The 15553-nt window shown below is 47.0% G+C and overlaps 1 protein-coding gene across 1 annotated transcript; it reads right to left on the reverse strand.

Annotated features, from left to right (window-relative positions):
• Positions 1-6603: 6603 nt before the first annotated feature.
• Positions 6604-14827, reverse strand: BMP2 (bone morphogenetic protein 2). Its single transcript, XM_040981203.1, has 2 exons — positions 14472-14827; positions 6604-7483 (listed from the first exon to the last, which is right to left on the reverse strand). Exons 1-2 carry the CDS (start codon positions 14824-14826, stop codon positions 6639-6641), a joined length of 1200 nt encoding a protein of 399 aa, XP_040837137.1. The 5' UTR covers position 14827; the 3' UTR covers positions 6604-6638.
• Between the last annotated feature and the right edge of the window lie 726 nt (positions 14828-15553).

The raw sequence follows: 15553 nt of genomic DNA on the forward strand, positions 1-15553 counted from the left end.
TATATAACTCCCTATTGTCATTAATTTTCCACTCTGATTGATTTCATAGCTTTGCTGCTTACACACAGTCCTGACGCTTTGGAGGGTTGTAGACTTCCACATCTAAGACTCCATGAAAGGAGAATTTTCTGCCTCCTGTGCCTGCACAGGCCAGACGTGCTTCAGAGGATTCCACTTTCCAAGGCAGTCTGTGAAGAACACTCTTCAGAGCCTGAGCCTCGTGCCAGGAAAACCTGTGTGTAAACGCAGCCGGAAAGCGATTCAAGTTTTCCACGGATTGGACTGAATTCCAGCCCAAGGGAACCCCACAAGGAGGAGCAGCATGTCAGAGGAGGAGGGAGGAAAAAGGGAGGACCTCAGGGCGGAAGGCATGTCAGCTACAAATTGTGTACACATGCGAGGTGAACTTGTGAACACACGCCCAACTTGGCAGATCAATAAAGATTGTGTATTTATAACACACTCCCGAAGCATCTTCCTGCAACAAGCCAATGGCTTTGATGTCAAGTTAGGCCTCAGAGAATTAAAAATCCATATATTTCCAGTACTATCTACCAGGCAACACGGAACAGCCTCCTGGAAACACCGCTCTCTGTGCACCAAACCCAGCATTTCTGAATGCCGCAGCACAAAGCGATCTTGACCTCTTTGCCTTGAAACAATCGAAGCAGCTGGGAGCCAGGGCTTAGCTTTATTAGTGGTTTACAACACACCCTTGGAGACTAAGGTGGGTGGTGATTTTTTTTTCCTTGGTCAATCAGGTGGGAAGCATGTTTCAGCAAAAAGAAACCACACTTCAGAAAGTTCTCAAACAGATAATGTAAGAACCGAAGAAAATCTGCTAGCCATGGACCTCATAAAAGGCCAGGACAGCCTGGTAAGAAAACCAAGCCTTTCACATAAAGACAAAGATAGAATATTTCAAACACCAAGATTTGGCATCCTTAAAAATGCCTTTCCAATCTTTAACTTTTGTCAGCTCCGTTGTCTAGCAACACAGTGCCGGGGTGGGGGGGGGGGGGGGGGGGGGGAACCCCATCCAAAACAAAGTGAAACAATACAGACACTTCACTTTTTATGTTTGCGGGTGTGTGTGTGTGTGTGTGTGTGAGACCCTCCGTGTGCAAAGACAGCAACTCATTTTGGCCCATTAAAACAGAAAAAGTCCTGACTGTGGATGGCAGGAAAAGGCAGCACGAAAATGTGTAATGTGGGCTGAGGGTATAGTTTCCACACACAGGGCTGAAGCACGGTTTACACTCTTAAGCAATAAAAACAAACCATTAAGCTAGGCCCAGCACTGTCAGGAAGTGTAAAACGGTCCTTGAAACTTTGCAGTTACTATACAAAAGCTTTTCATAAACTCCGTTTCCTGATCTTCATTAAGCGTTCACATCAAGTTGCCATGGGGCAATTAGCTTGCCTCCTGAAATCAATAAAAAATCAACAATTTGGAAATAGTTGTATAGTAAAATAGTTCAATAATTATTCTCTCGTCGTGTTGTGGCCAAGCGGTTCCAGGGTAAATGCGGACCAGATGAGACCCCGCTCCTTACAAGGGAAACTTGAGGCAGATCGCTTTGCTTCGAGACCGTCTCAGCGGCACGGACGGCAGGCAGGCACGGTGCACGCCTAGCCGGGCCTGGCTGCGGGGGCTGGGGGCACGGGGCTCCTGGAAGGTGTATGCAGCAGAAAGTCATCCACTGCCGTGCTACATAAACACCTCAATTCAAGCTAGAAACTTAGACCCAAAAACAAACCTAGTGAAGAGATCAGGCGCTCTGCACTTGGCCTTGGCACTCCAGACAGAAGTCAGGCGCTTTCCGTCAGAGACAAACACATATACATAATTTGTACATAAGCACACACACACACAGATGCACAAACACACGCCAGGTACCTGACAGTGGATTATTCATTGCAAGATTTCCTCCACAAGTATTCAGCTGTTTATAACAAACTTTCAAAATGTAAAACGTGGCTGCTAAACCAATGATCCACACATTTTGCTGAAGCATGTGTGTGCCAGCTCCCAACAGAAGCAGAAAGCTGCTCTCTGCTGACGCTGCCTACACTCCCTTTGCACTTTCAGCTTGAGCCCACTCCCTCAAACACCTTAGTCAAGGACGAAAGCAGCATCAAAAAGTCCAATCTCCATTCAAATTCCAGATTAATTCCAGACTTGGAAGCTAGATACTGCCCTCTAGGCTTAATGGTGCTGTACAGTGAACTGTCTTAGAACTTGAAAAAAAAAAATCAAGCATCATTTTTAATATAAACAAATGCTTCAAATGTATGACATATATTTGCTGCCTTCAAAGCGAAAACTTTTAACTCAGATGTTTGGCAGTGAGATCACACAGGATCAGCTCAGTGGACTGACTTAAGTGTTAAACTTTTTAAAAGAACGTCTTTAAGGGCTTGCACCTGCTCCCCCATCCACATAGATGTACTGACACGTATTTGACTAAACTGCATGCACGCCCAAACAAGCAAGCAGAGCAGATTTTACAAGATAAGCAACCAAGTGTTTTCATGTCTGAGGGTGGCTAGAACACAGAATTGCCAGTCGTCTTGCAGGGGGAAAAGAATGCCTTTGAAAAAATAGATAAATGGCATCATTTCAGATAGGGCAGCATGTATTCAATGTGGTCCTGTACACGGGTTTGTTCTTTATTTTTTGCTTTAAGTGTGGCTTTTTTACCTAAATTCAGTTCAATCTGCAATCATGATCCAGAAGAAACTCAATAGAGCTTTGCCACTCCAACCGTGGTCCCTGCTCGCGTGGTAAGGATGTCTCTCCAGAGTTTGTAAGGAACGCAGAGTCTCAACCGCACCCCAGACCGGGAGAGACAGAACCTACAGGACGCCGTGAGTCTGGGGCCATCGACGTACACAAAACACTTTCGCTGTCTTGAAAATATACTTGTTGACTTCAGACACAAATTGAAATCTAGGAAGTTTTATTTAGAACTGTGATCAGCAAAGGGAGCAGAAGTTCTCCTTGAAGCTTGCCAGGGCAAAGAAATAGAAACTTCTAACCTAGAAAAATACTACAAGGCTATCATTTATGTCAGCAGGGTGGAGGAAAGAGGAAAAGCAATTTCCCCGAGTGAGGTAGACATGCATTTCATTCCCTAGCTCACCTTCCTCATCCCAGGCAGAGAGCAACACGGAAAAGACATAATGTCAGGACATGCCTGCTTTGTTGGCTGCCAATGGCATGTCCCAATGACCACAGTTATTCTTCAGTACATGGCTCTGTCCCTTTGGCCTCAGCACAGAGAAAAGAGGCTGTGACACACAGCCAGTGGTGCTAATCTGCCACAAGACTACAGATAAGCAGTTTTTAAGGGGGTATGCTGTCCTCTTGATTGCACGTGCGATTGTCCCTCTGCATTGAAAACTGAAGGGAAAGAACCCACAGGTAGTGCAGACTCCCTGCAGGCTTTGCAGAGCATCTCTGTAAACTGCTGAGAGCTGCAGTTAGAGCAGAAATCCTGAAAAGATGGGAGCCCCTTGCCCTCCCCGCTTCCCAAGTTTTGAAGGTAAAAACTGTGAAGAGTGACCTGGGTGTGCAACAGAGGCTAAACCCAAGCCATGGCGAGGCAAGGACAAAAGCAGCTGACCACACGGTAATTGGCCTGGAGACAAGATCTCCAGAATTCAGAAACTGCTACATCTTGGCTTTGGAAAACAAACAAACAAACAACAACTCCAATTCTAAAATGATTCCTAACATCCTACACAATCGTCGATGAAATTCCTGACAGTGTCGTGGGATTAGTTACGACGCAGTATTTCTCAACATTGGAGCTACAGAAGATCAAACACGTTTCATCTTCTTTAAGAATACTGTTTCTCAGAGCTGCAGGCAGTTGAAGTCTTCAGTGACAACAAAAACTTTAAATTAAATGGAAACTAAAATCACCCATCTTCTCATAGGCAGTATATATTGCATGTGTCTGCATATGCACATATATAATGCATATTAATGCATATTGAGTTGATACTGTCAGAAGCAAGTTTATCCAAGACAATCAGAAAGAAACCAGGGGGCCTCGTGCGATAGCTTACTGGCTAAAATCCTCACCTTGAAAGAGCTGGGATCCCATATGGGTGCTGGCTCTAATCCCAGTGGCCCCACTTCCCATCCAGCTCTCTGGTGTGGCCTGGGAAAGTAGTAGAGGATGGCCCAAGACCTTGAGATCCTGCACCCATATGGGAGACCCAGAAGAAGCTCCAGGCTCCTGGCTTCAGATCATTGCATCTCAGGCCATTACTGCCACTTGGGGAGTGAACTATCGGATGAAAGATCTTCCTCTCTCTGTTTCTCCATATCTCTGTATATCCGCCTTTCCAATAAAAATCAACAAACCTTTAACAAAAGAAAGAAACCAGGAAGCAGAGACACAGGAGTGACAAATGGAACTGCTGAAGAAAATTCTTGTGCTGTACTGTCACACTCTCATCAGCAGAATCCAGACGTGGAGGAAACACGGGAGGCTGTTGTCCAAGAGATTGACCCTGAGCCACTTCCCAGCCAGTGGAGAAAGATGACCGATAGGAGGGATCCTGGCTCTGGGGCACTGGCTCTGTCTTCACCATCCTTACGCCCTCAGGAGCCACCAAACACGGCGGCAAAAAGCAGCTCAACGATTTTGAGAAGGCAAAGAGCATTACGAAGCTTCCCTACTGTCTTTGTTGAAAAATGAATAATAGCTACAGAACCTCAGAACACAGTTATACTCAGGGTCTTCAAAAGCCAACTCCTAGACGTAGGTGCTTACAACCTGGCCCGTGAACCACACCTTGCCTTTAAAGCCAGGGTCAAGGCAGGGACTAGGAAAGGACTTGGGTTTCACTGGTTGTAGCAGCAACCGGGGAACACTGAGTCCTGGGAATTGAACTAGCGGAACACAGTATAATAGTGAGGCTCTGTGGGTTCCTGGGTTTGATAAGCACATTCACGGAGTCTTCCTCACGTCTGAATCTGATTCCAACCCAGGGCTCGGAAGCCCAGCCACGGCTAAGTGCTCACTCCGACCAGCCTAATTTGACTTCATCCTGTTTGGGCTGCAGGCCAACTGGCAGATGTTCTTGAAGAAGCTGATCTCAGACACTTTCCCTTTCTAATTTTTTTTTGGCACCGCTGCCTCTGTTGCATGGGATATCATCTCAGAAACTATCTCAGGTTACCCAGGTTCTGCTTGTTTTGTAAGCTTTGGTTTCCCCTGCAATCTTTCTGTTCCAGAAAACCCCCTGTGGAAACACCGAACCACTGGTAATATCTTCACTGCAGATCCAACTCAGCAAATGATTTACCCGAATTTTTCCACCTTGCCCCACTTCCCTATGAAACACCTAACATCAGCACTAAACTGGTAACACAAGGTCCTCCCTGCGAACGCCATACCAATGCACCATGTTCACTTACAGCTTGGGCTTCACGGAAATGAAATGACAGAGCTTTGATATTTATTATTTGAAATGAGTTTTGACATTTGGAGGAGCACGTTCAAACACAACCTTGGAAGGAAAAGCAAGCTGATCAGAGATCAGGGGATGAACAGACAGCGTGATGTGCTCAATTCCTCCACGTGTGGGCCAAAGTTAGAAAAAACGGGCCCTTCAGAACACCCAGGGCTCCCAGACAAGACCAAGGTAAAATAGAAACCAGTTGGCAACTCCTGCCGAGGGCCACGAGACATCAACTTTAAATATACATGACCACAATGTCAATAATGAAGAAATCTTATGTTTTATTGAATATTTTGGCCAGGTCAGTCCCTTCAAAGGGATCACTAGTTTAGGAAAGAACAACAAACCATCATTCACTTTCCTGCAGGGTCTTTGTTCTCCAAATTATCTCTACTGGTCCTGTTTTACTCTTTGTGTAAATGAAGGGGTTGGGAGGGGGGCAGGGTTTCCATATTAGAGCAGTAATGTCTGATTCTTATCCAAATATGCCGCCTAATAAGGACGCAGGTGCTCACGGATTGGACAACCACTCTACAACATTCCTGAGAATTGAATAATATAATAATCTTGAAAGTCAGCAGAGTGGATTATCCATTTTTTTTGTGTGTGTGAACTTGAACTTGTGAACTTAACAGTAGCGCTGCAAAAAAGCAAATGTGCTAAGCACTTTGTAGAGTAACCTTCCATGTAGACTTCTCATCTTAAATACACACAACTGAACACAACTACAATTTTGGAAAATTATATACAAACCTGATATTTCTTTTGATTACATATAAATACAAATTAGCTATTTTTCCTAAAAAGTGGTTATAATAGTAAATAAATACAAAATAAATCTGACCATTATACTTCATGTGCTGGGGTTGAACCCATATAAAATGTACAACTAAATACATTTTAAATCTTTAAGGAATAATTCTCTGATTAAAATATTTGTTTTCCCAACTTCTTTTTGTAGATATAAATATATTTGCAAAATAGCTGTGTTTTTTTTTTCATTCCATTCCATAAATAAAGTCTTCATTGGGAAATATTAAAGTGTCAACTGGTTTTGTTTTTTTGTCTTTTTGTGTATTTTTCTCGGTTTGTTTTTGCTTTTTTTTTTCTAAAATATATATATATATAATATATTTATTTATTTAAATCCTGCTGTGCTAGCGACACCCACAACCCTCCACAACCATGTCCTGATAGTTCTTTAATACAACCTTTTCATTTTCATCAAGGTACAGCATGGAGATGGGGCTGAGTTCGGTCGGGACACAACACGCCTTGGGAATCTTGGAGTTCACGGAGTTGACCAAAGTCTGCACGATGGCGTGATTGGTGGAGTTGAGGTGATCAGCGAGAGGAAAGGGACACTCCCCGTGGCAATAAAAGGCGTGGTAGCCCGGAGGGGCCACGATCCAGTCATTCCACCCCACGTCGCTGAAGTCCACGTACAAAGGGTGTCTCTTACAGCTCGATTTGAGGCGTTTCCGCTGCTTATGTTTTGCTTGACGCTTTTCTCTTTTGTGCAGAGGGTGTCCCTTCCCGTCATGGCCAAAAGTTACCAGCAGAGGCCGGATCTGGGACCAGCTGTGTCCGTCTGGGTGCAAAGACCTGCTAATCCTCACGTGTCTCTTGGAGACACCTGGCTTCTCCTCCGAGTGAGTCACTTCCACCACGAAGCCGTGGTTGGCCTGTCCCTGAGCTGTCCAGCGCATCACGGCGGGGGTGACGTCAAAACTTTCCCATTGGCTGGTGTTCCCATTGACCAGCCTGGTGTCCAGCAGTCTGCTGGTGGGGAATTTCGAGTTGGCTGTTGCGGGTTTGATAATTTCATAAATATTAATTCGGTGATGGAAGCTGTTATTGTTGCCCAAAGCGTCCTGCATCTGTTCTCGGAAAACCTGAAGCTCCGCCGAGGTGATCAACTCCTCGGGGGGAATAGAAGTTAAATTAAAGAAGAATCTCCGAGTTGTTTTCCCACTTGTTTCTGGCAGGTCTTCCAAAGATTCTATTGGACATAGGACATGGGGATAAAAGAATGAGAAAAAAAAAAATTCGTCAGTGAGAAAAGTAAAGATGACCCAGAAACATACCAACATGCAGTTATTTATGAGAAGTGTTCAACTTTGCTACAGGATTGCGTTTACTTTGCAATCGGAAGATAAAATACACCCTTGAAGTGAAACAGCAGTCTCCTTTTTTCCATAGGCTCATGTCGACATGCACTTAATGGGACAAAATTTCATCATTAATTGTGATGCTTTTGATCCAGTGTTTGAACACAGCTCCCAGACTGCTATAATAATGGGGGAAATATTTCTTTGGAATTCACAGACTTTAGGGCAAAAAAAAAAAAAAAGTCAGCACTATAGTTAGTAGAGGTCTAATGAGTGAAGATTTGAGGAAATGATTGCATTTCTTTTTCTTTTTTTCTTTCTTTTTTTTTTTTTTAAGGGCTTTAATGTCAATCCCTTAAGCGGTATTCTAAAACATCACTCTGCAATTTAGGTGATTTACAAATCTCGATATACAGATTTCAGTTTCCTAATTAAAGACTATGAAACTCCCATTCACGATGACATTCTGCAAAGCACACCCTACTATTTTGCTCAAAAGTCCAGGGACAGAGGCATGGATGGGATCTGCCTCTTCGGGAACGTCTGGGTGGTACTAAGACACCACGGGAATTAAGACTGAACAATTCGAAGAGCAGTAGCTTTCCAAGTATTAGCTGTCCTCTCACCTTCTTATGACCTCAAAAATCAAAATCTCATTTTAGATGGTTGGGGGGAAGAAAGAAATGACTTTGTCTTCTGTTTTTAATTCTTGCATGCCTTAAAAGTCAAACTATATCAAAAACATACTTCTACCCAATCATAGGCTATAGCTCAGGAATAAAACTGCAAACTCGGAAGATTTACAAATGATCACTACGAGCCTCATGATAAAAGGAACAATCTCAACCTATTACAGACTAATCCTTCCACATCCATAGTCACATTCGTTATTTCCATTTAAGCGGACCGTGCATGAAAGTCTTCTTGGATCAAATGCAATTTTAACAAGTTCTGCGTTCCAAGCAGTAGTTGTTCAATACGATATGATATAGCTCTTTAAAATACGTACAGTCTGCAAACCATCAAAGTTACAATATTATCATTCAACTGATCGTGAACAACACTAGAATTTGAGATCTTTGCGCATATTTTCTTATAGCTTTACCACATCTGGTACTTTTTCAGCTCGAATGAAGTGCTAACAACAAATACAACTTGGCCATAGTTCCATGTCATCACCATACAAGAGCTTATATTTTTATTGGTCTCAGGGCCGTGCTTCTGCTACGGGCACACAGCGATCTACTGCTCAGAGACACCAACACGAGTAGCCGTAGGTCACCAAAGGCTCGACTGTGCGGACCTTCAGCTTCAAAGCAACATTGCCATTGCCAACCAGGCAGAAGCTCTGAGTTGAGATCACTCTCTAGAACACTGCTTTAAGGAGCCCTGCTCAAACTGCCCAAGTCCCACAACACAGACAGATACTTTAAAGCTGTCAATATCGATTCTGACTCACAAAATCCACTGTGCATTTCTAGCAGGTTCTCAGGGAGGGAAATGATGCTGTGAGCCCACTGATGGACCACACATTGAGAACCAAAGTCTTAGAAGATGCTTCCCACGCTCCAGTGTGGATGGTCAGAGAAGCATACGTGCGAGTGCCTCTTTGCTAAACAATATAAAAAGTAGCAGTGGTAGCAACACCAGTGGCCAAGGATGGGAGCTGGTATTGTAAATAGGCCAGCCAAGGATGTCCTAAAGCTCCTCTGTTACAACCTGCAGACCTTCGAGCCAAGCAGTGAGCTATCCATGGTCCCTTGGGGCCAGTTAATTCAAACCTCCCTAAGCCATATCTCAGGATCCCTCCACATACTAAATCCACTGCAAGCCAGTGACAGCTCAGACCAGACTAATTATTAAGATAACCTTCCCATCAACAGAACCTGGGCTCTTCTTGGCAGCTCCCAAGAAACACCAGAAGCTGTACCTAGCCTGCCCGCCAGCCCCTGTGCTTCAGGAGCTCTTCAATGTCTCTGTGCACGGCATGATTTCAGCACAGGTCACAACCAGCAGCATCCTCAGGCCCCAGTAACACCAAAGCCAGACCTGGGCCTTGCCCCCTGGCCTCCTGGTCCTAAGGCCTCCAAGAACACTCTCCCTAGTCTTTCCAAGAGATGGAAGGAAAGGCAGACTGCTCAGGGCATTTGCCAAACAGCTTTATGAGGGCTCACAATTCCTATAGCTATTCTGAATCTCAATCCACAATCACAAACATATGCCAATGTGCACACACACACAGCCAGAGGATAAAGATAGAAGGGCAATGTCTAACGGAACTGTCAAAGACAGGTCAACAAAGTGAGGATATGGGTACAACAGCAGAACATAGTAGGCCTTGATGGAATCAAATACACGTGCCATGCTCACACCAGAAACAGAGATTCAAAGTTTCCTTGGAAACTGCCTTAACAAAGGAGAAATCTTCCTGCAACTTTCCATCTGAACTTTAGTTACCCTGTCCTCAAAAACCCAAGCCCACACCAACACAAACGTGCCCATTTCAGCAGCACTCGCTGTAGAGTCAAGTCACAGAAACCTCTTACCCAGGAAATCACTCTTCTGGGTTAGCCCCCCCTTTAACTTCCTCCTCACACTCCCCCAAAGTGGGAGCATCGCCTTTTCTTGAGGGTGGAAAATTTGCAATACTTTATTTGTAATAAAGTAAAGCAAGAAGCCTTCTACAAATAGACACAGCAAGCCCAGCAATTCTGAAAATACAAACATAGAGCATTTATCTAAGCAGGCAAGGAATGCTTTTCTCAGAAGTCCATACGGTGGTTAATTCCCTGTAAATACCCCTTGTCCAAGAAGCTGAACTTGCTAAGGGATTTAAGCATTCGGACCTGCCTTGCGTGTGTGTGTGTGTGTGTGTGTGTTTGTGTGTGTGAGAGTTCCTATTCTTAAACAGATGGAGCTATGGCTACAAAACTGTAGGGAAATGAATAAAAACAAGGCAACAAAGACATTTGAAACTCTCCTTCAAAAACTAAATTCTTATTTACACATCAGCACCAGTCATTTCTTCATCTACCTCAAAATAATCCCAGAGGTGGAGCTGAAGTCGCTCAGCCTATCCAGGTCCACACTGGCCTCCTCTTCAACAGAGAAGGGGGCAGTAGCAAGAAGGAATCGTTGGGAAAATGGTGGCTAATGTGCCGGGTTCTTCTCTCCTGCCTGGTCTGGCACTAATGGCTTTCTACAAATTATCTCCCAACAGACTGAATAGTGAGAAACTATGCCTGTCTCCGTTCTGCTAATAAGACGATTGGTCCTAAGAAATGTCACTCAGTCTTCCTAAGGCTACAGACCTGATACATAACGAACAAAACTTAGGACTTGAGCTATCTACAAGATCCTGCTCTTTAGCCAGCATCGAACAGTGGAAGAAGAATAAAAAACCACTAGGGGCACACTGAATGCAATGAGAGCCCTGGGCGAGTTTCATTTCAGTTGAAGGAAGCAAAATGCACCTGTACCCAAGTGTGGCGGAGCCAGCAGGCTGCAGGCAACAAGCAGGAAAGCCCAGTGGGAAAGCTTACTAGGCCTTGGAGGCATCGTGTGGACACCACTGTCCTTTGGGATTTTTTTTTCCTGTCCTTGAGTGTGATAAGGTTTACCAGGAAAACACTAACCCATGATTCTGCTTAGCGAGTTCAGCAAGAGTCTTCTGACAAATGAAAAAATACAACTTCCGTTACAATAACAGAACCTGGTTTAGTTTGGCAAGTCAGTAGTGTTGGAAATGAGAGCTCGAAAACAAAATAAGCGCAGATGCACCAGAGTTTACAAAAGAAAAAAAGTAATGGTTCCAGAACTGATACAGCAACAGGAAACAAAGTAGAAAATAGTTTAAATAACACATATACTTTTAAAAGACCACAGAGGAACTGTCCATGGAAGAAGGAAAGAGCCTGGTCCCTGTTGCCACCAGCAGCCTGGCCATGGCTCTGCCCGTGGCTAGCTCCAATGCTTCCGGAATGAGCTGCTGCCCATTTCTTATCAGCTGACTACTCACCGAACTATAACAAAGGTTAATCCTAAAAACACAGAAAATAGCTCCAAATGAGACTTTAGGGGAGCCTCTAGAAAAAGAGGTGGGACAGAAACCCACAGAAGGAGCATGGGACACCTGAGCCTTGATCTCAATGAGCAATGGCACTGAAGCGGCCGGGGGCAGGAGGCGTGCACACCGCACAGGGGTTTAGGTATTTGGAAAAGCACTGGCACGTGTGAGACACTGTCTTCCTTCACAAAGAAAGTGGTCGTCTCCTGACCCTGACTGTTACAGCCATATTCTCAGCACACTGATTTTGCAGACACTGTCCAAAAGCTGCAGCCACAGAGACAGACCAAGGCAGTAGTGCATGCAATGCATGGAGGCTCGAGGGTGGTCCTGCCATGCTCAGGGTGCAACCTAACTGAAAAGCACAAATGATTTTGCTGTCTTGAAGTTCAACCCATCTCTGGGTGCTTCCCATGCTGGCGGTACTCAGACGCTCTGTCCACGTGAAGAACTGAGTTTTCTGTCCTTGATGGCAGTTCCGACAGGCCTGTGTGGCGCACGTGTTTCTAATGACTTGGAAAGACAGACTATGAGGGAAGCTTCTCTCCAGAATAAAAGTGCAAGAGGAAAAGTGACAACAGATGACGCTGCTGTCCTGAATCACCCTGTCATGTGGTTCCATCACAGACTGAAAGAATGCCATCATGATACTGCTTGTTTGGTGATTACCAAACTATCAAATCTCCTACTGTCATCCACCACAACCCAACAGAAGCAATTCTTGCAACAGGGTCTTGGGGTCCTTTACCAAATAAAAGCCTATGAATGCTTTGTAAATGACACTCTACTCCTGAGCCATCACATGGCTTATTGAAAAAGTTTAGAGGCACAAGGATGCTTAAAAAAATCAAGCCACAGTTACACAACAAAGAACCGTCTTTAAAACGTCCTGCATCTGGCTTAATGATAGGCTAGTTGCAATGAGAAAAGATGCAGATTTGTTGAAAGCTGGGGCAAAAAAAAAATTGCATAGCTTTTCTCTATCATCTCATTCCATTAAGATCTGCAAGGTGATTTTAAGCACATTGGTAACTTCTGAACTGCCTGCACATAAAATTTACACTTTGAAACATATCAAGTAAAAATACAAGCATTCCATTGAAGTTGAACTAAATTACCATCTACTGACTGTGTGCAGCTTTCTGAAGACTGTACAATGAACTTAACTATAAAATGACTTCCTGTAGACTGTATAACCTACTTAGAGTTTGATCAGGACATTTCCAGACAAAGGTAACAGACACGCCTTATTGATGAAACAGCCATGCACCCGATGTGGCAGGTGTTTACTGATCTTTAAATGATCTTCCTTGTAAAGGTATGAGAAAGATACCATACCCAGCCTTCCAAAAGGCAGATAAAGGGGTCTCCCACACAGCCAGGGCTGTGCCTTCTTTATCCAGAAATACTACTTGAATTGACATCACCTGGTAGCAAGCAGGCAGCTCTGTAGCCACCTTGCAGGACCACTGACAGAAGACATAGGAAGGAAAACCTTTCTGCAGAAGACAACATCAGCTATCAGGGGCTGAGCTCTGAGCAGGGCAAGCAGGATCCTGTGGCCCTTCAGATCCCTCTGGCATCAGCAGAGAACACTGCGCCTTGCAAGGTGCTGCAAGGGGAGCCAGGAACCCCCAGCTCCCTCCCGCAGGGCAGGTGCCCAGGAAGAAGTACCTTTTGCAATGCAACCTGCCTCCAGTTCTTCTTCCCACTGTTCTTAAAAGGGCACTCACCCTTCCAGCTGGGAGAAAACTTCAGATGGGTTTCTGACAGAAACCAGCCATTGCAGCAGACCAGGGCGAAGGGATTGTCCTCCAGGCAGGAGGGATAGGCAGCCTCATTCTCCTTTCTAGAACATAAAGCAACTCCTGCACTCCCTAGAACCATCACGGCAAAAGCTCACTTAGAAGAACAGAAAAAGAACAGAGGTGCAGCTTGTTTGACTAATGGCACAAAGAACTTGGGTGCCACAGATCTCCACAGCCCCGCGAAGACAGTTCAAATCCACTAAACGCCTTTCTGATGAAACCAGCAGAAATACCCTACCCTAGAAAAACCACATCCAGTACCATTAAAAAAAAAAAACAACAACCAACAAACAAACACCTTCCAGGGCTTGTGAAGCAAAAGGCAGCTCCTGCAGCCTTTTGGCTTTATCTGAAAAGGCTTGCCTGGTCTATACTGTGAGCCTATCTTAGATTTAAGCAGGAGACAAGAAAGTCATTGTGGAAACAATAAGATTGATTGTGGGATGGATCTCCCAAGGGGATTAGAGGGGGATTCGAAATCTTCCAAAGCAGGCCCAGATCAGCTGTAAATTAGGAAGCCTCTGCCCCCAGCCCCCACCCCCGTTTCAAGACTATCTCTGAACATTCTACCCTCGCTCTGTCCAACTTGAAGCTCTGGCTTAAGCCCGAGGCGCAGATTTACAGCGCCAAGGGCTGCCAAGAGGGTTTAGAGAGGTCCCAAAGCTCTCTCTCCTTCTCCCCAGCCACCTGAGGAACTACTGCAAGCTCAGCTGACCTGGGGCAAGCCCTACAGCCTCCTCTGCCCCATCACTAGATTTCTCCCTAGGCGCCTGGAGGGAAGAGTGGCTGTCCTGGCTGCAAGCCAGGAACAGGGTGCGCACCGACCCACGGGGAATCCCTGGCTCGCCCGCCGCACCAGCGATGCGTGAACATCAGAGACAGCAGCCTCAGCGCCCCGGCCACCCTGCCTCTCTCCAGGGACGCTTGCTGCCCGCCCGGGTGAGCAGCTCCGCAGGGTGATGGCCAGCCTCCGTCCCCGCCCCTGCTCCCAGCGCCTCGCCTTACCTTCGTGGTGGAAGCTGCGCACCGTGTTGGCGCGGCTGGCAGCCCGCTCCAGTCGGTGGTCCGGGGCGGGAGCGCCGGGCTGGCCCGAGTGCCGGCGGTACAGGTCCAGCATGTAGGGGGGCACCACGGCGTCCCTGCTGGGGGTGGGTCTCTGCTTCAGACCGAACATGCTGAGCAACCGCAGCTCGAACTCGCTCAGGATGTCTTCCGAGGGTTGGGACGAGGGGCGACCCGCCGCTGCCGCCGCCGCCGCCGCGAACTTCCTGCGGCCCAGCTCCGGGAGGAGGCCGGCCGCGCCGCCCAGGAGGACCTGGGGAAGCAGCAACGCTAGAAGACAGCGGGTCCCGGCCACCATGGTCGACCTGCGGACAGGGCCGACGTGAGTCACCCAAGTTCCCCGCCCAGCGCTCTCCCTGCCCGCCTCCGCGGCGGCCTGGGCTCCCGTGGGGGCGCGCTCGCCGCCGCCGCCTCCTCCTCCAGGGTGCCCTCCTGCCTTGCCACCCACCCTCGCCGGCTACGCAGGGGCGGCCCAAGTCTGGGGGACAGGACGGAGGACTCCAAGATCCTGAAACAGATGCGCGCGCGCGCTCTCTCTCCTACCCCTCACCAGCCCGTCTGACACTTGACTTGGAGGTTGGCCTCTTCCCTCCCTCTCTTCCAAATCACTTCAGAGGCTGTCACTCCCTACCCCTCCGCCCCTTTCCTGCTGCCCTGTGACAGCTAGTGCGGGGACCTGGCGGGGCTGGGGGGGAGCACCGCTCCGTGGGACACACGGCGAACTCGCGGCACTCACTTGCCCATAAACACGCACGGCCCGCGCATGTGACCTCACGGCATCCGACTTCCTGATCGCTGTCTACACTCCTAACAGATCCCACACACTCCAGGCCACCGCCGTCTGGAGCCCCTGGGCCTCTGGGGCTGCCGGCCGCTCCGTTCCCCCCCTCCCGACCCGGGGCGGTGCAGTCACAGCCGCAGGTACCTTCCCGGCATTACGTAAAGGGCTGACGGCCACGCGCGCACGTGTCATCTGTTCGACACGCAGCCCAAGTGGGGCACGGGGCCACCCCTCACCGTCCGCA

This window comes from Ochotona curzoniae, unplaced genomic scaffold (genome assembly GCF_017591425.1).
Source record: "Ochotona curzoniae isolate NIBS_2020 unplaced genomic scaffold, NIBS_Ocur_1.0 contig_3520, whole genome shotgun sequence".
In the NCBI taxonomy this organism is placed as follows: Eukaryota; Metazoa; Chordata; class Mammalia; order Lagomorpha; family Ochotonidae; genus Ochotona; species Ochotona curzoniae.

What these genes read in the sequence shown, in the direction of transcription:
- BMP2 (XM_040981203.1), bottom strand. Translation starts at nt 14,826, where the DNA reads ATGGTGGCCGGGACCCGCTGTCTTCTAGCGTTGCTGCTTCCCCAGGTC. An exon ending in GCGCAGCTTCCACCACGAAG is followed by an intron (nt 7,484 to 14,471) that starts GTAAGGCGAGGC and finishes TATGTCCAATAG; the next exon opens with AATCTTTGGAAGACCTGCCA.